The sequence below is a fragment of the Crocodylus porosus genome, unplaced genomic scaffold (assembly GCF_001723895.1).
Source record: "Crocodylus porosus isolate Cpor-Errol unplaced genomic scaffold, CroPor_comp1, whole genome shotgun sequence".
NCBI lineage: Eukaryota > Metazoa > Chordata > Crocodylia > Crocodylidae > Crocodylus > Crocodylus porosus.
Window position 1 is genome coordinate 84,548,829 of NW_017728886.1, and position 20,466 is coordinate 84,569,294.

At 42.5% G+C, this 20,466-nt stretch overlaps 1 protein-coding gene across 1 annotated transcript in view; it reads left to right on the top strand.

Moving 5' to 3' along the window:
* Positions 1–5,842, top strand: part of CCDC129 (coiled-coil domain containing 129) — a 78,600-nt gene extending 72,758 nt beyond the window's left edge. The window contains exons 12-15 of the mRNA XM_019538217.1: positions 2,604–2,731; positions 3,119–3,230; positions 4,167–4,520; positions 5,228–5,842. Of these exons, the coding sequence (XP_019393762.1) occupies positions 2,604–2,731; positions 3,119–3,230; positions 4,167–4,520; positions 5,228–5,284 (651 nt within the window). The 3' untranslated portion in view covers positions 5,285–5,842. The remainder of the gene's footprint in view (positions 1–2,603; positions 2,732–3,118; positions 3,231–4,166; positions 4,521–5,227) is intronic.
* Positions 5,843–20,466: the final 14,624 nt, after the last annotated feature.

Genomic DNA, 20,466 nt, shown 5'->3' on the forward strand with positions numbered 1-20,466 from the left:
AAAGTCCAGGAAGGCTATGTCCACTGCTACCCCTGCATCTAAGGATTTGGTGATCTGGTTGTAGAAGGCCACCAGGTTGGTCTGACAGGACTTGCTGCTAATGAAACCATGTTGGTTGCCCCTAAGCATAATCTCCCCTGCTGGCCCCTTGTGGATATGCGCCAGAATAATTTTCTCAAAAAGCTTGCCCAGGATAGAGGTAAGACTAACAGGCCTATAGTTTCCCAGGTCCTCCTTCCTCCCCTTTTTGAAGATGGGAACCACAATGGCCCTCTTCCAGTCTTCTGGCACCACACCAGAGCACCACGAGTGCTCGTACACCCGTGCCAGGGGTCCCGCAATGACCTCAGCTAATTCCCTCAGTACTCTGGGGTGGAGATCATCCGGACCAGCTGATTTGAATACATCCAGTCCTTCCAAAAGTTCCCTAACTAGTTCCTCACAAACCCTTGGCCTAGGTGCACCTCCCCTGGGATCCAAGGGGGGTCCAGAGGGGGTTGACTGTTTCAGTCTCTGCTTAGGAAAATGGAGGCAAAGAAATCGTTAAATATGTTGGCTTTCTCGTCTGGTGTGACGACCAAATTTCCTAATGTGTCTTGCAGGAGCCCCACATTACCCGGAACCTTCTTTTTACCCCCTATGTATTTAAAAAAAGACTTCTTGTTGTCCTTGATTCGGGAAGCTAGTCCCAATTCCATCTCCGCCTTGGCCTTCCTGACTGCCCCCCTGTATCCCCGAGCAACTGCAGTATAGTCCTCCCTGGTGATGGCCCCTCCCTTCCATTGGGTGTACACCTCCCTTTTTGTTAGGAGACATTACTGGATGCTTTTGGTGAGCCATGGGGGCTTATTTGCCCTCCTGCTCCCTTTGATCCATGTTGGGATTACCTCCCTTTGGGCTTGGAGGATCCTCTCCTTAAGGAGCGACCGCTCTCCTTGGACACCTGGCTCCCCTCCCCTTTGGGACCTCAGTGCTTTCCTGACTATTCTCCTTAGCTCATTGAAGTCCGGTCTCCTGAAATCTAGGGCTGCTGCCTTGCTGCAGGCCTTTGCCACCTTGCGCTGGATGGTGAATTCCAGCAGGTGATGATCACTGTTGCCCAGGTGGTCGACCACCCGCAGCCCCCTCACCAGGTCGTCTTCCATGGCCAGCACCAGGTCCAACAAGGCGTCTCCCCTGGTGGGGCTGTGCACCTCCTGGGTTAGATGGCGGTCCTGCATTCTGGCTAAGAACCCCTGTGAGCAGTCAGACCTGGCTGACTGTTCTTCCCAGCAGATGTCTGGGAAGTTCAGGTCCCCCATGACGACCACATCCTTTGACTTCACTACCTCTGTGAGCTGACTTAAGAATTGCTGGTCGAGCTCTTCCCCTTGGTTGGGAGGTCTGTAGTAGACCCCCACCATTAGGTCTCTTTACCCTCGACTGCCTTGTATTCTAACCCAAAGCACTTCAGAGTGCCCCTTCTCTGATTCTTTGTAATTGACAAGGATGTGTATTTGTCCTTAATATAGAGTGCCATTCCCCCACCTTTCCTTCCTATCCTGTCCCTCCTGTACAGCCTGTAGCCCTTGACATTCACTGCCCAGTCATGCGTTGAGTCCCGCCACATTTCAGTGATCCCCACTATGTCTCGGTTGGTGTCAGCTAGCAGGAGGGTAAGTTCCTCCTGCTTGTTTTCCATACTGCGAGTGTTTGTGTAGAGGCATTTGAGGCCTCCTGTGGAAGTCTGCACTAGCCCCCTACTTTCAGCATTACCCTGGCCCCTGTCACTTACCTGTGTATATGTTCAGCTCGTCGGTCTAGGCTGGGCTGTACTTGTGGGTGTAGCTTGGTCTGGCAGTCTGATGTTTCTTCTACCCTCGTCTTCCCCTTCCCCCAAAAAGCCTAGTTTAAAGCCTGCCGGAGGAGATCCGCCAACCTAGAAGAAAACACACGCTCCTGCTTCTCTCATTACTGTATCTATTCATAGTATTCTGCAGCTCATCAGGATGTCATCTACAGTATGCTTACTTTTACCCCTGCTTTTTGACCTTATTGGTAGGGGTTAGCTGGGCCTTCACATCTGCAAGTGTCTGTTGTACCAAAGCAGTAGCAGGTCACATTATGGAACGCTATTTTTTTTGTAGATTTTGTATAAAAATGCACGCAAAGGTTTCTGACTTCCATGGGCCAACAGCTTGCCTTTCATTCATGGTGGTATTAATCCAGAAAAAAATTCCATTGTAGCCTGTTATAATGTTTTACACCAGTGTGACTGAGATATGAATTTTATCCCTTGTATCAAGACCTTGGATGAACTCCTAGCCATCCTAAAACTAGTGGCAAAACTCCCATTGACCTTACTGGGGTCTAGACTTTTTTCTGGGTAACATTAGAAAACAAGTCAATCAGTATGTGAGTTATTTATACCATTCATGAATCATCATGCTTGGTTTCTGAGGATGTGGGCCAATGAAAGTCTGCTGACAAGCTTATAAGGCAGCTGCTCATGGTGGACTTGTTTTGCTGATGAGAGAACCATTGCCCCCTGAGCTGTCAGTCTGGCACTTCTAATACGTATTAAAGAGAAAGAACTAGTGTCTCTTTTTTGTTCTCCTGTGTAGTGCACAGTCCATGAAATAGAAACCATGAAAACCTCATGCCAGCGTTTCCGGGAGAAACTAGATGACATTGAACAGCAGCTCATTGAGCAGCAGGCTCTCTTCTCAAGTGCTATGTCAGACGAAGGAAGGTAATATGCATCATTGCACTTATAGAGTCTAGGAACTCTGAAGCTGATTGTTTTCAGTGAGAATTAGTCCCCCAGACTGAGTTTTTACAAAATCAAATGATTAATAATGAAAGACCGTTATTTGCTATGAATCAGTGCAGGGAAAGGATAAAATGTTTACAGTTTTAGCATGGATATTAATTCTTAATATTCACAGTGCTCTTGTCTCCACCACACAATGCAGTGAATAACTGAACTGTGTGGTGTTGAGACTGTTATGCCAATGAATTATTTTGTGAAACTCTTTAGTACTGTGTATAAAACACAGCACAGCTGAGAAACAGATACCTTGCCAGGGGCCACCATTCCCCTGAGTGTGGATTGTCTCTCTTTTTCTGTCTACTACAGCGAGGAAAAAAGACGACTGCAAGTCTTACGTCAAGCTGTGCGCCGGGAAGTGGCCGAACTGGAATGCCGGCTGAATGATCGAGCTTGTCAAGTTAAGGAAGGGATTCTCATGGTATGTTGTACAAGCAGATATTCTTGTGACCCTGGGAGAAGCAAATCTGACTTAATGATCTCATTTAAAGTCTGTCCTGGTCTTAACTATCACAAGTATTAAATCTGAAAAAATGTCTTAAGTCGGCCTCTTACAATTAAGTTGTGGATTGTTAGTATTACATTACAGTTACTTACACTTTATATTGTCATACCTTCCCTCTGAGTATGTTACCTCTCTAAGACCCTGTCTACATGGGAAAACTGACCAGCATGTCTTTTATGATGAGTTTATTTAGAATAATATTCTGATAAAGCCCCTTGAATTTTAGGGTAGTTGAACTGCATAGCTTTTCTAGCACATAGCTGTAAGATGTAGCAGAATAAATATTCCCATCTACCAGTTAAATTCCTTGTATGGTGGGAAAGCCTCAAAACAAACTTAATATAAATGAAGTTGGTAGTCCCCCATGACAGATTTCCAGGAGATTCAGGGTAAGGAGATGCCTCTCAGGAAATGTACTGTATAATTCTGATCCTGCTCAGTCTGGCATTTGGCACTACCTAGAGCAGCGGAGTTTTCTGTTGTAATGCATCATCTCCAAGTGCTGACTCCTCCACAACTGGAGTTCTTCACTACCAACTCCCAAACTGAATCTGTTCACTTCGCATTTGGTAAGTCATGCTAAGTGCATGGCACATGGTGATGAGTCCAGGCCACAATTTTTAAGATACATTCCTTGTAATACAAGGATGGCATCCATGGGGTTCTACTCAGATTTTATGAAGGCATCTATGTCAGTCATCATAGAATAGGAGTGCAGTTTATGTTTCTTTTCATGGAAAAATCTCAGAAAGAATCTGGGTATAATTCATATATTCTCAAGTGCATCCATGCTTCCTGGCTTTTATTATTTTTATTGTTACAGTATGCTTTCCCTTATATTTTTCTCTGCAGCAGCTGGACCAGTTACTAGAAGAGCAATCCCAACTGTTTTCAGAGCTTGGACTCTCCAAGGGGAGGGAAGAAATAAATGCCCAGAAAAACCAAGTTGTTTCAGATATTGCTAACATTATGCATCCTTGTGCTGTGCACTCAGAATTGGTAGTTCCACAGGATTCCAGCAGGACTGAAACATTCCCATCCAGTTCTTCAGCCTCAATGCCAACAACTTCCAAGATGTGGTTGCCTACCATGACAGTGACCCAGCCAAATTCAGTAGAGTCAGATCCACAGGAGCTCTCCATCAGCAAGAGGGAAATAAAAGGTCCTCCTCAGTCAAAACTGGACTTCAAGAGTTTCCTGCAGATTGTGAGAATTCATTTTGTTCTAGTTACCTGAGTATTCTAATGGTAGGACACGTTAAGACTAACTATTGTTTTATTTTGCCGACTGCAGTAACACCTGGAGGCTGCAGGCAAGACCAGTTCTCTTTTTTGTTAAAGACATTATTTAGGTGACATTTGTAGGGCTTATCCAGTCTGGAACTAAGAAGGCAATTGGCTGAGAAAGTTTTGATATGGCTTACTGTGAAATTACCAAATAGCCTTAGCATCCAAAAATATTTGAACTATTTTACATGGACAGGAAGGTTAGGAAAACTGGGTTTCTATTGGTTTTGTGAAATGGTGAAAGTGATCACCTTTTTTGACTGATCTCCCTTGCAGTTTCACCATGAAAAATGAATGAACAAAAAAAAAGTCTTGCCCAGACTACAAAAAACTTGGGAAAAGAGATTAGTTAGAAAAGTTTCCATCTCCCATCACAGAGGCTGATTCCTCTCCTTAAATGAATAGCTAGGGCCAAGTTCTGTACAAACTTCATTATAAACCCTGTTGGAGTCAATGTATTTCATTCTACTCTTATACCAATTACTCCTGATTTATATGGGTGGTATTTAGAACAGAAGAAGTAAAGCATTTAATGTTATGCCTGGTGCTCCTTTCCAATATTTAAAGTTAAATGTGGGTGGTTCATTTAACATGCTACTTAATGATGTGTTTTTTTCTTTTTGCCAGCTGAAGAACTCGTTCCGAAATTCGTTCAGTAATGACACAACAGAAGGGAAAGACTGATGGAAAATGTATGACACATAGACTTTTGTTTTAATGAAGAAGACAACAAATATATCTGAGGTGTTATGGAAGTGGGATGATTAGGACATTCAATACGTAGCTTTTGTAATAAGAAGACTGCCTGGAAAAGTAAACAATTTTAAGGTATAATCAAGATGAGGGCACCATGTAGTCTGCTATTTTGTGGTCACAGAATTTGGTACAAGCCTTTTGCCTACCGGATGGTATAGTGCGATACCCATACATTGTAAGCCCACAATTAAAAAAAAAGGGGGTGGGGAAAGGTTGTACCTTCATAGCTGTGAAGAAAGTCTTGGAAATGTGAACCAAGTCGACTGATGCTATCTTGCCTTCCTAGATCTGGAGACAGCCTGAGAAAATAGTACTGAAAGGTATTAGTTCTAAAACTGATGGTCATTTTAGCAGAATCACCCAGTTTATATTAATTCACAGATGCAAACTACCTAGTACACTTCCCCAGCCCAACCACTAAAAACTCCATCATCACACTGGGCATGTCTATACATGTGCATTTAATGTGCAGTAACCGAAATTACTATGCAGTACACAGTACAGCTACGTGTCTACATGTGCACATCCATGCTGTGCAGTAAATATGGTAACTCATGCCAATTTGAGCATAAATTTGATACCTACATCACTCAGGTATCAAATTTATGTCCAATTAGTTACTGCACAGTAACATACATATAGGTGCTTTACTGCACAGTAATACTGTGTGTGTGGATTGACTTGGGACTAAAGTCAGTCAGTGTAAATGCCAGCCTATTCCCGCTTACTGAGCAGTAAATTTAAGCCAGCATAAATGCACATGTAGACACACCCACTGAGAGCTTTGTTGCAGCACATACATTTATTGTCGATAAAGCTTAATGGAAATGTGACAACATACAAAAGACTGAATATAAAAATATACAAAATGGGGGTCTTGTACTGATCATATTTTTTTGTTTTAATATTTAATCCATGAAAACCATAGGTTTAAAAAAATTACTGAAAACACTACAACACTTCCTGTCTGCTGTCCTGGAAGGCTGAAGGTACCAGAGACATTATGCCAGAATCCTACTCCATCTTGCTGTGGCACACACAGTGCCTACCTCTAGATAGAAGAACTACAACATTTAAAGAACAAACTGTGGAACCTATTGCCCTAGATGTGGAGGGCAATATAGAAACTGGCAAATGTTCAGAGGCATAACGTGGCAGCTCTGTGCCCTGGGCAGCAGTGGCTGCCAGCTGCCAGAAGCAGAGGCATGGCCAGCCAACAGCAGTAGCAGCTATTATTTTTCCACAACCTCACCCCAAGTCACACCTGGGGCTGCTACCCCTCTAGCCCCCCTTCCAGTTACTCTACTACAAATGCTAAGGGCAGGTATTATGTATGCTTTCTCTGAGCTTAGCATATGTCTATGCTACAGTCCACAACAGCATAGAGATCCCTGATCTAGCTTTAAACAAACCAGCCTGATATTCAAAGTAGTGTGGAGCTCCACAGGCTAACTTACCCCAATTTAAAAAACAAGCACACAAACAAATCCCATTGCTTCAACATAAATGATTGGTGAAAACATAAGAGGCAGATACAGACATATGACTCTGTAATGGGATAAAACAAAGCAGATTTTATCGAGGGAACGAGCAACGCAAATGTGAGGCTCCCATCCCTTTAATAAATAGAGGATTGGAAATACAAACTTCCTGATGATATCAGTTACAACCTGAAGGATGTTAAAATACATCAAATTAGTCACTGCAAAGAGCATCCTGTTCCAAATTCAAAGTTCCACCACTTAACTTCTAAATTAGGGGGCAAATTTCATGTCTACTGACTTAAACCTTGTCTTTAAATGGAGGCTGTGTGCATTTGATAGTGCTGAATCTGGTTCTGCATGTAATGTTAGAAGAATAATCTTTGGCAAAGCTCTTTTTTCATCATGTGATGCCTAAAAGTTCATACAGAACTAAATTTCATTACTGAAACTGTACAAAACTAAACAGCCTTTGGATCAGTAAATGGATTATGAAAGCTGTATTTTTTTAGAAATTAAAGCATGCTAGACAAGAGGCAATAGGAAATAGTTCTTTCTTGTGTTCACTAATCATGCCTTGTTCTGCAGCACATCATATCTCTTTAATAAGTATTAATGAATTAAGACTCACAATACCTCTTGTTGCAGAAGGGAGAAATGAGGCATAGAGCACGGCATAGAGCAATTAAGTGACTGGCTCAAGGGCACACAGGAAGTTTGCATCAGTACTGCTGTTAGAATCTAAAACTATACCTGAACTTTGGCTTTCACCAAAACTATTCACAGGGTTACTAATAACCATGTAGTCACCAGAAAATATTCTCTCTGGTACAGTCATAAGAAAATATGTTGGGAATTTTAACATTGTTTCACCAACTTAGTGAAGGAATCTGCTTATTTAAGTATCTTGAGTACCTGGATCACAATTCCACTTTAATTGATAGAAATCTACAAATAGGGTGACTAGCTTGTAATACATAGGAACTTAGGCCCATGCTGTGGGTGGGTGATTACAGGGCTTGCAAAAAGTGTTAACATTACACAGCTTGCAGATTTAAAACCTAAAAAGGAAATACTGGCTGTGTCTATATGAGATGCTAACTACTCAGTAGCCTAATAATACTGCACAGTAGCATGTCGGGTAAAAATTCTGCTAATACTCTACTGGATTAGGCTACTGCACAGTAAGCGTCACTAAAAACCCATGCACTGGTACTACTGTGCAGCAGCGCAAATTACCTTGCATTGATTTAGTACTTGGTTATCCAAGTACTAAACTTAACGCGCAAAAACTACAGTGCATTAATGAATGTGTAGACGTGCCCACTGAACCCCACTCTCAGCAGAACTCCTGGAAAAGTGTCATGGAGCAAGGGGCAATTTTTGAGCTACAAGTCAATTCCCCAATTCCTGTCTTACACCAACTCTTCAGTATCTTGATGGATAGAACTGTTGTGCAGAACAAGACTGTCAGAATCAACACCCCCCTTTTCGCCCTCCCACCTCCTACTTCCCCCCCAGTACTGTGCATTATACAGATCATGTATCTTGTGATGGAAGACTTTAATCTTGTTACTGGGGTGGAGAATTGTGCAGGTTGTGGCCTGTGGGTATATACCTACACAAATATACTTGTCCAAATTTTCCATCTCAGAAGAGCTACTTATAGTGCATATGTTGCAGCAGTAGTTTGAGGAATGAAAAAAAAAATACAGGACAGCATTGAAGCAAAATTCTATTTTCACCAGGGGGGAGAAAAAAATGAACCAAAAGAGAAGTACATGATGGGAGAGGAGAAAGAAAAGGAGACATGGTAAGAGAGAGAACAAGGATGAAAACAAGGGTGGGAAACAAGGATGGGAAAATGGAAACTACTGACTTTCCAATTCAGGAATAAAATAATACTCCCTTAATTTTTTTTTTTACTGTCTTTTGCCTTTATTGTTTTCTTTTTGATGGCAAATAAATCTATTGCTCTGGAAACTAAAATAGGATGCAGTGCATACCTTATTTTAATGCTTCATACTGATTCTGACAGAATATAAAATCTAGAGAGACAAGGAATCCAGCTATGGTACCCTGCCAAATGTTCCCTCTAGCACCTAGACTTGGTGTCTATTCAATGCACCCTAGAGACCAATTCATGATTAAACAACAGCAGCTTTGGTATGTTAATGCATATCTATAGTGATTGTCAGTGTCTCCAAAAGAAGCAAAGTGGGGTTGATCCTTCTCCTATATAAATCAATGATAGTTTTGACATTGACTTCAGGAGCTAGAGGGCAGGGCTTGTGGTAATAGGTTTTGCTTTTGGTAACTTATGTGCTTGCTTTTGGTCACTTGATAAGAGAGCGACTGATCTAAAACTGCTCCAAGGACCCTTGGAGGATACCTGTGTCTCGTTCTGTAGTGAAGAACTGGCATAGCATGCATGCTATATGCAGTACTGTCCCTTGAAATTTCTTAGTCAACCCCTCTACGTCTCTCCTATTACATGGTAGCACAGTGACCCACACATATCCTTACAGGCATAGGTGATGCATGGGGGGTGGGGACACATGCCCACCCTGAGATTGGCCACCACTGACTCTGCCACCGGCATCTGCGGGTGGTCGCTGCTTGCCACCCCCAACCCTCACTGCCACCGCCTGCAGGTGATCCCCACTCACTGCCACCATGCTCCCACCACCAACACCGCCACCACTTGTGGAAGGTCGCTGTGCCCCCTCAGCCTCAGGAGCCCCATTACAGGGAATAATGCAAAAAACATCAACCCAAGATTCAAATACTACTATTTAATCAAAATGTAAGCATGTATGTACAGATGTTTACAAAACTGGTTGTTCGCTACTGGAATTTGCAGTATTCACAAGAGAAGAGGTGCATATTGTTGAATAGTCCTTGACTGTAGATGAGCAAAGATGTTTCGCAGAAGTTCATTTAAAAAACACCAATGCATTATATAGTCTTGAAACCACAAGCTATTTTAACTGCATCTTCATGCCCAGAACACTCTGGCCAAAAAAAATGTTCTGTTGATGTACAAGGAACATAGAGAGCAATAGATTTGTTTTTTTAAAATCATTATTGGCCAAGGTGAAATAATTGTATTGCCATTCTTAAGACTACAGGTAGACTTTTTTTTTAGATAGCTCATATTTTTTATAAGGCAAGGTGAAGTTGTTGTAAGACAACCTCTCTAATACTTGCCTGCTAAAAGTAGAATCGTTATGCCCTCTTTTTGTAGATGGAGGACGGAGAAGTGATGGCCTGAATTCTGTTTCATTTTAGGTGCCTAAATACACAGCTGCAGAACTATCGTTTTTGAGACTTGTGCACAGTTTCAGATTCCCTTTCATCCTGCATGTGTACCTTTCACATTTCACTTACCTACCCACAGGGTGTTTGAATAAACCTGCGCTTCCTGTTTCCTAGCAAGGTGCTCTAACCACAAAGTTAGACATTATCCAGAACACTTTCCAGGCTTCATGTTGATGCTGACCCATTGTAACTTGACATTTAATATTTATTAGCTACAAAGTTAAACATCAACAGGGAAGTTTCTATCTTATTAGGAGCAAGGGTCCAGGCTAAAACCTGACATTTTTACACGTGCTCTGGGAGATGTTGGGGGGCGGGGGAAGGGGAGGACGCTTTCATTAGTGAGCTGTGCTAATTAAAACCACCTGAGTGTAACGTGCACCAGTGTCCCAGCACTGAAAAATGGTGGCAGGGCACTTTGAATGAGCTTTAGCTCAAAGGGCCCCATTGCCATTTTTCAGCCCGGGGATGCTGATACACATGACTCTAGAGTCTGCTGGAGCACATTAATTTCTGTGCTCCAGCAGACTCGATTAATTGAGTCTTCTCTGACATGCTGGATTTCCAGTGCATTGGAGCAGGCTCCCTGCACATGTATAGGAGCTCTTAGGTACCCTCCCATTCAGGGCAGCATCCATCTACCTGAGCCGCACACCCTCTGGCTTGTTCTATTCCTCCTGGCCTCACATATCTTCCTCTCCATGCTGGCCAGCAGGTCAGCTGCAACAGGAGAATGGTCTGAATTATGAATTAATGCGTAATTCAGGAGTTCTCAACCTTTCTAAACTCGAGGCACCCTTTGTTAGAGTTAAGACACCCTTCCATAACTTTTGTGAATTGAGCTGCACCTCACTTTAAAAAAAAAAGAATTTATTACAGGGCTTACTTCCTCGGAGAGGGGCTGGGCAATGGGGGCAGGGCAGTGGCCCAGCAGGGACAGCCAAGCCTGCCTTCATCTACTTATCTCCTCACATATCGCTTATTGCCTTATGCTTCCTATAGCACCCTTTGAAAGATCTTGCAGCACCCTGAGTGCTCTGGCACCCTGGTTGAGCATCACTAACTTGTGTCCTGGTGCTTAGAATATCCTGTTGAGAGGTAATTTTAAACCCCTGTGGGGGAGAGGGACCTTGTGTCTGGCAGTACTATGGCAAGTACTAGGCTCTTGGTTTAAAACAGGGAAGGGGCCTTCTCCCCATCACCTCCTCTCCATTATTCTTGGGTAGGCCTAGGGACTCACCCAGCTGTATACATGTACTCAGTTGTAAGGTGGAGATATGAAATCACATATTTACACACCCAGAACTGAATTGTAAAATGTACATAAGTGCCCCAAACAGCAGTTATGCTGCACTGAATGCACCATTTAGGCATGTAATGAGACATAGGAATTAGCTTAGTGACTAGATGCAATATCTGTGGGGCAAAAAGAAAGTAACATTTGTAAGTCCTGACACTTACCGAGGTTTGTGTTTTATTCACCAAGTTGCTGTTCAAGTTTGCAACTGGCAGAACTTCACATTCATTTGCAGTGGGAGACTTTCCCATGCAGTCCAGATTTTTTTCATTAGTTGTTGCTATAAAAATCCATTTCCAAGTTCTCTCCTGCTTCAAATGGGGATGCAATTGCACCGAAGTCAGTGGAGCTGCAACCCACTTATGCCTGGAGGGGAAAGTTGGCGTTTGGAATCTATAAAGGTCTCAAAAATGAAGCAAAACCTGGAGGTAATTCCCAGATGCCAATAAAATTCTCCTCATAGACACATGCCCTCTCGCTGGACCCTGCTGAAGTCAGTTTATACCACCAGCCCATAACAAAGTGACCTTAAAGCTTCTTTAAGGGACCTTAGCAGGGGCAGCTGAAGACTTCCCCAGCATCTGCTCAACATCTTGGTCCCAAAGTTGGGGGAGCATAATGGGGCCAGATGGAAGGGCACTGTAATGATGAGATGCTCTTCTTCTATCTGTGTCCTTGCTGTAACAAGTAAGAGCAGCCCTGGGATAAGGTGATCCACTGCACTTGAGAACTGACTCCTGCAGGACAGTTAGATTTACTCTGAACACATCTTTTTGCTTTTCTGAAGAGAATAGTCCCACATTGGCAACATTTCATGTGAATGTTTTTTACCCTTTTGTGTTTAATCAGGTATTTTAACAAAGGCAGCAGTGTTCTTTCCTTAGCTCCAAATTACCCCAGTAGGACCCTTGAGTTATAGATCTGAAAAAGGAGAAATGCTACGGGCTGTGCAGCAGATCTGCTAACAACACCACAGAAATCTGGTTACTCTGCTCTTGGTTCGGTTTATAGGCCACATGAAGCAATGCAACAGGTTTGAGGTGCCACTACGTAGCACAAAGTATCAGTGTATGAGATTGCTGTGAAATAAAATGATTTGGGCTATCATATCTGCACAGTTATAGACTGCTAAATGCATCCCAGCTGGGAATAAAGCCATTTGCACATCCAAAGGTGAAGAGGATAGTGAGAAGCCACAAACACAGGAATCACATAATCTATCAATGAAATGTCAACACCTCTGGAGTAGAACGCAGCAACTGCTCCCACACGCTCCTCAATTACACTACAGTCCATGGCACTAGGGTGTGATAAGACTGCTGCTTCAAAATGATTCATCTTCCTGAGGTAGAGGCAATTAGAGGTGAGGAACGGTTGTGAAGGAAACCCTCCCCTAAACAGCGTATAAAAAGAGGAAGAGCTTTGGGTGATGTCTATGTTTGTTGTTACTTAAGCTAATAAAAAGGGCCAAACACTAGCAATAAGGTAAGTGGAGCCCATGTCCAAAGTGTACTCTGGTAAAGAATGATAGGAAGTTAATATTCCTGACCACCAGTATTATTTTCAGGAACAGGCAAGAGGAACAGGAATACCAGGTACTGTATTAGCAGAAGCATTTTCTACAACACCCTCAGTTTGAATAGCTAAATACTACCTCAGCTGGAAGTAAGCAAGGAAATACATCAATGATTAAAGGCCCCTTCCAACACCAATACTATATTAAGTGTATCCAATCCTCCTTTCCTTTATGGTTCACTTAGATTTTTCAGAAAGTATGTGTCTTTTCTCTTCAAATGAAGAAAACATGGTTGTAATTTAAGCCCTGCTAGCAAACAGGGTGGAGGAGGGTGGGTGAGTGGGTGTGTGTGTGTGTGTGTGGACATACAGGGCTGGGTGAAGCAGGAGGGAAAAGAGAATAGAAATAAACGTACATGTGGGGGAACAAAGCAGGAGAAATTCAGAGGAGGTAGCCATGCAAAGCAGATCGAAGCTTCCATATGTCCAGCTGATGACGGTGAAAGAACTGGTCAGTCCCAGGACTTTTTAGAACCAGAAATGGAATTCACATTAAAAAGAAAACCAAAACCCAAGGATAAGGCATCAAGGACCAAAGAAACGGAATTAGGATTGAACTGAAATTCACTCTGGATATGTATGCACAGAACAATGTGCTGTGCAGCTACCCACTCTAGTTCTGCAGGAGCTATTTCAGATACTGGAACAACTGCATTATCCTGAAGCTCCACCTGAGCTACCTAGTTCAGTTGAAAAGCAGGCTATTGTTGTCTCATTGGATTGTTACTTTACCATGGTTTCATTGCTCCTGGTTCCTGAGCCAAAATATAAAAATATATTAAAATACACATTATATGCAGAAGGGCATGGTGGGGCCTGGTTTCTGGTATGGACCTGCTGTGAGGAAACCATTAGCACTTTTCCTTACATTACGCACAATTCTGTTGGTATTAGTAAATCTACTAGGAAGAACACTAGTCAAGGGATCAAAAGGCTTGGGTCGTACTCCTGGCTTTATGACTTGTTTCCTACGTAACCTATAGCAAGTCTTTTTTTTTTCTTTTCTGTGACTCCAACTCCCAGCCCAAGCTGCTTCTGCGCTGCCTATGCAGAACATAAACTCTAGACAGTAGAGACTGTCTTTCATTGTGTGATTGTGCAACGCCTAGCAAAATGGGACCCCAATCACAATTGGGACCTCTCCATGCTACTGTAGTACTAATTCTATGACAAGACTCGCACTCACTGTCATGTGAGAAACCTCTGAGTGCCACTGTGTAAGCTGTTCACTGTTTTACCTCCCTCCATATAAATGATCTTTTGAGATTCACTGCAGGCATGGGTACCAATGGAAAAACACTGACAAAGTGAATTTAAAAAATAACCTTTTTTAGCTACCAACAAACATTCAAAATAGACTATTTGAGACTTCCAGCAATTAAAAGGATCACAAAGTACCAATATCCTGACTTCACTTGAGATATATTGGCATCCATTTCATTCTTTTCTGTTGTACTTTCAAGATGCAAGTGATCCATGTTATGTTCACTGAGAGACACAAGTGGCTCTTGCGGGGCAGTATTTTTTGTAATGATAAATAATGCAGAACACTGAACTTTTACTCAAACCTTATGCCCCCCCCCATTAAAACACATAAATATATTAAAATGCAAACAATAACAATAATAATAATGGTCATAGCAAAGAGAAGGCATACACAAGGCACATGTACGTGCAGTTTCTGCTCTATGGGTACTTGGGATGAGAACTTTTCAAGCCCTTCCTGTGACATTCCTTTCAGGTTTCTCATTTAAGCTTGACCCCACTGATAGTGCATGATCTTAAGGCACAATGAGCTAATTTGCATGTTCCATCTTGGGCATTTAGGAATGATTATTTACCCCATTAAGTGACTGGCTACTTGGCCAAGCTGTGTCCTACTTTAGAAGCTCTGCCACTTGCTTTTTTTTAGAGGGTCTGTATTGACTCCTGGTGGTTGCTGTGAAAGCACCTGCTTCTGCAGGACTCCCAGCTCCTTCTATCCACCCCATATAGGGCTCAAGGGGATGGCCAGGACAGACCACACAACTGGGTGGCAAGTGTAGGTACCCAGCAGCAATGAGGGTGAGTTTCTACTCCTGCTACACCCAAAAGACCTCTCAAACAGTATATGGGAATTATTCCTTGAGTTCTCTCTGTCAGCTGTCTCTAATTTCTACAAGCAGAGGGTGCAGAATCAGGACTCCTGTGTCCTATTCCTGTCTTTTCCTAACTTGGAAAAGCCACTTTAATCCCCCCTGCTTCAGTTTCCTAATCTAAGATGGAGAGATAATGTTCCTGATCTTCCCTATAAGGAGGGAAGAGACAGGAGGATTCAGTCACTGATGAGGTTTGGGAAATGAAAAGCATTTTAGGGATTCTTACAAAACATGGTATACAATTTCCCATCTGGTGCAAGACCTATATTTTTTACAGTCTAACACCACTTAAAAGATTGCATGGAATTTCCACACAGCCCATTCCCATCTGTGAAAAGGAAGAGATTCTTTTAAATAATAGTAATAGCCTGAAAAAATGAGTTTCTGAGTCAAGGTGACATTATTGCCAGACTGCAACGTCTCACATTGGATCTGATGATATATTTCATTACTTGCAGATCTAAAAAGAGCAACAAGAACTGGGCAATATCAGCACGCTGTGCCATGGGAGCTGTGCCAGTTAAGAACACTACCTTGCTCTGGGCCACATCACAGCAAATCAAATAGTTCTCTAGGGTCAGTGTAGCAGGTGGCTGTTCATGTCATTAGCCCCATTTTACAGAAAGAGAAATGGGGACAGAAGCAGGTGACTCATAAAAGGTCATGCTCAACTAGGGGAAACTATGAAAACCCCTATTTCCAGATTTATCCTCTAGACAAAGCTGATTTCTCTGAGTCTTATATTTCTTCTGAATTCACTAACCTGGGAATGGACCTGAGACTCCAGATGAAGCTGCCTGGGGAAATTAGAAGCATGTGGGACCATAAATCCCTAAGTGATCTCATCATAGGAAATGATGCAACAATGCTATGATATCAGTAGTTTGTATCCAAATGTTTTCTAGCAGTCCCATAATGTCTTTAGAGAACAGAAGAGTTAGGCAAGAGTAGGGAAGCTGATGTTACTGTAGTCAGGATGCAGCCTTGTGTTGGGAGAGTTAGGGTTGGGCTGGAGAGCATGATCATGAGCAGGAGCTAAAGGAAATCAATTATATGAGAATGAAGGATGGGAACTAAGACAAAGCAAAGGACTACAGAAGAGCAGAAAGAGATGGAAGAGCAGCAACAAGGGAATGGAGACGAAAGGAAAATAAGATCAATGAGGGTCAAGCCTGAGACTAGAGGTAGGCTAGAGAAAGGAAATGCCAGGTATCTAACAGCAACAAAAGGAAAACAAGAAAAAAAGGAGGACACAAGGTACTTATTTTTAAATAATTAAGCTGACTTGTATCCCAAAACCTGGGAATACTAAATATGCCCTCCCTGGGTGCCAAAACAAAGCAGAAGTTCTTGTGAGCACTCTGAGACTGTGCACAAACAAGGAGAATTTTATTACAGGGAATGGGACCACTGGGGCAGAGACAGCAACACAATATGCCTGCAAATGAAGTGTAGAATACACCCTGCTCCATAACTTCAGCAGCAGTCCCTCCATCTCACAGATCAGAGTTACTTTGCTGCTCCACCTCACACATCCACCAAATTTCACTTGCACTTTGGATCAGTAAAGAAGCAGCTGTTGAATGGCTCCTGGCCCAGCCTAGAGGAGCCACCATCCAGCTTTGGAATGATTCACCAGATGAGGAACTATCATCTAGCTCCCTGTTTGTTAAGATTATTGTTAATGAGGGATGAGACAGTGTTCATTCAACTCCACGGTGATGTTCTAGAATGACTTCCATAGCTACACACCTTTTTCTTCACACTTTGACCTTTGAGACGAAGCCTGGTTACTTGGGAAATTAACTTCTTTATTAAAGACATTCTCTCCTTTCCATCTTTTGTTGGATTCCCATACCTCCCCAAATCCAAGTTTACATACAGGTATGGCAGCTCCACAAGTGTTACTAGAGAAATTGTGGGCAAGAAGCCTACATAAGTTTCCATGAGAGCACTTTCCCCTTTCATTTCTGGGGCTGCTTGTCAGAAAAGTGGTTTAAGTATAGCATTTTGGGGGTCCAGCGCAATGACCTTTGAGGTCTCTTCCAACCCTATGATTCTACAGGTCTCACATAAGGACAGGAAAGAATCACTGGAAGGGCAGGGGATAAAAGCTGCTTAAGGAGCATTCAGGAGGGATGATGGACAAGCCAAATGGATATGTAAATAAAGAGGGATGAGACCTGCACTGAAGAATGAGAAGGGAAAAAGCAAGGTAGATGTTGAGACAGAAAAATTGAAGACAGAAAACAGCCTGATGCTTTGAATTCTTGTGTTTGGAGTCCTGTTCGTGTACAATAATGATGATATGACTGAAGTTTCCTGAGATGGGATCTAAGGAGTGGGCAGAGAAGGGGCATACATCAGGATCTGGGGGAACACCTGTTCACCAGAGCGCCCCAGGGGATGACAAGGTCGAACAGTCACAAACTTCTCCAAGACTGTTTCAGGCTGGACATAAGGAAAAACTTCTTTACTTTCCTAGCCCCCAAGGCCTGGCACAGACTGCCACCAGAAGTGGCACAAGCACCTACTCTGGACTCCTTTAAGAGACATTTAGGTGTTTATCTTGCTGGGATCCTTTGACCCCAGCTGACTTCCTGCCCCTAGGGCAGGGAGCTGGACTTGATGATCTCATGAGGTCCCTTCCAGCCCTAATGTCTATGAAATAAGGGCTAGGTACTACCTCTGATCTAAACTGTGAGTTGGGAAGGCTGCACTTCTTTACCCTTGATGTCCTTGATGATGTGGAAGAAGAATCCTGCAACAAACAGGGGTGAAGCACACTGGTCAGAAGAAAGATGCAGAGCTGATGACAGCCTGGGCAGGAATAAATAGCTTCCCAAGGTACTGAGTCACTTTGAGGACTATTTTTGAGGAGATTTAAAAAAATATATATATATTTAATCTATGAAACCTCTCTTTCCTTTTTGTTTCTCTAGCACAATCCATTGCCTCCCCATTCCCCTGGGCCTGCTCAAAACACTTCTCATAGTGTTCAGCATTATCGGCCAAAGAGGTTAGAGCCTCTGAGAACTCCTAATCAATCATATTTCAGGCCAAGGAAGTCCTGTGCTTTCTCTCACTACAGAGGTATTAATGTGAACTTGTGAATAAAGGTTCTTAGAGTCTCTTGACCCAGTGATACCAGTGATGGCAGAAGTCTTGATGATTCTCTGTAACCAAAGCAGGAATACATTTCCATTCTGTTTGTACTAGGGCTGCTTCCTGGAGTTTGTTCCTAAATCTCAGGAGTTACCTTAATTTTTCTGTAGTTTCATTTCCCCCTTCCAAGACAGGTCTAGGTATGCCAGATCTCTAGAATGCTTTACTGTGGTCACATTAGAGACACCCCCATATTATAGCAATGTATCTTAACATGGAAACCGTATCTTTTAGGAGCTTCTTCACTCTCAGCGGTTCCTGAACAACACGCTCAGCATTGCCGAACATTGGTGCTCAAAAAGCAGGAATCAGCTACCCAAAACCATATTTTTACAAAGCAAAAATGTTGGGTTCTTTTTATTTGCTTTCTGCTTTTAAGATTTGAGAGTACATATGAATCATAGAAGCACTGAGAAGTAGGGCTGGAAGGGACCTCCATAAATCATCTAGTTCAACTTCCTGCAGGATCATCCCTATTTAAACCATCTTATACAAATCCATTGTTTTTAGCAGAACTACACAGTCAACCTTGACACAATACAAGACGTAACGCTGTCATATGTAAAGCCAGGGGGCCCTGGTGGTCAATGTCCCGCTGCTGTAAAGGGTGTTTACATATGCTCAAGAGATCTCAGGAAAAGGGCCACAGGACGTTTCCCCCCCTCCTGCTGTCATGTTTTCAAGCTTGCCACTGCAGCCAGGAGGGCTATAAACTTCACTTGGATATTCATATTTCTTGATAGGGACTTATGAGGGAAAAAATAGAATACTGTGAGACTTGCAATACAAGTGGGAGAGTTGGAAACACAGATATCTGAAATGAGGTGCACATGGCCAATGGCAAATTGAAAAGAGGACATATTTCCCTCTTTTTGACAGGGTGGTGAATTCTGAAGAGGTGACTTCACTTCTAGGATGGGCAGACAAAGCCTTTTTTCATGTCTGGCCTGTTCATATGATGATTCTTCCTCGAATCCATCATATCCATCCTTTCTTATCTGTGCATTTAGAGCTGGATACTTTGTTTTAAGGTGGGTCACAAGCAGCTTTAACATTTCAAGGGATAAAGGTAATAAAGGTAAACATTTTCACAACTTATGTTTTTAATAGTTTTACGTTTTCTTAGGAAATTTCAGAAGTCATTCTGTACACATGACAGGGGCTTATATTTACTGTTGCTCTGAATTTGTTATGCCGGGGATGATGTTTCCTTAGAAGTAAAAACAGGTGTGTAACAGTTGATTAAAGTAAACATTGTAGGGAATGAAGTACACATACCAATCCATGTCTGTTTTCAAGGAGAGATATTGAAAGCACTAATCAAATCAATAACCATGCAATTCTGTCTCCTATTCCCAAAGTTATCAAATGTATAATTCCATGTATCTTCACTTTTCATCCCAACACTGTACCTTACTGAGAGGCAATTTACAGATTCCCATAACTAGAAGTGCTCATAATTTTACAAGTGGGAATTACCAGCTTGGTGTGAGTCCATACAGTCAGATCCTGTTACCCAGTTCAAGAAGGTAAGTATTAGTAACCTGGGTCCTTCAGTATCCTCAAAGCTTACAAATATTGTTTTATGCTAGGACAGCCCCACTTGTGCATTAAAACTGGTGGACACTTAAAAGAACAAGTGTCTTCACCATCACAGAGGATTCTCAAGCCAATGTAACAAAATGTCATTTTCTTGATAGCAGAATCAGGTTAGAAATTGTATAAATGGATTCACAAGAAAATTTAACATGCAACTCTGCTCTTAAAAGTCACTGTCAAAGTTACACCTTCTTAATCAATGAGTGAGCATAAGATCTGCTGACTTTAACTACCAAAACATGTTTTATTGCTTTTTACTTCTATTCACACAGCAGAGCCAACACAGCTGAGACACTGCAAGAGATCTAATTCCTAGTTCTTTTTGTGCATTTTCAGTGGAAGTGTTTATGGACCTCTGGTTACTCACATGTGTGTAAGTCCACTAAAAGCATGAGGCTTCAGAGATGATACTAAGGGCTAGGTTCTCAAGGGGGAACTTAGACTCACTACTGCAAATCCATTTAGGTGCTTTGCCACCTACTGGAATTCACCACCACAAGTAGGTGCTTAACTCTTTCCATGTATTCTTTAGGA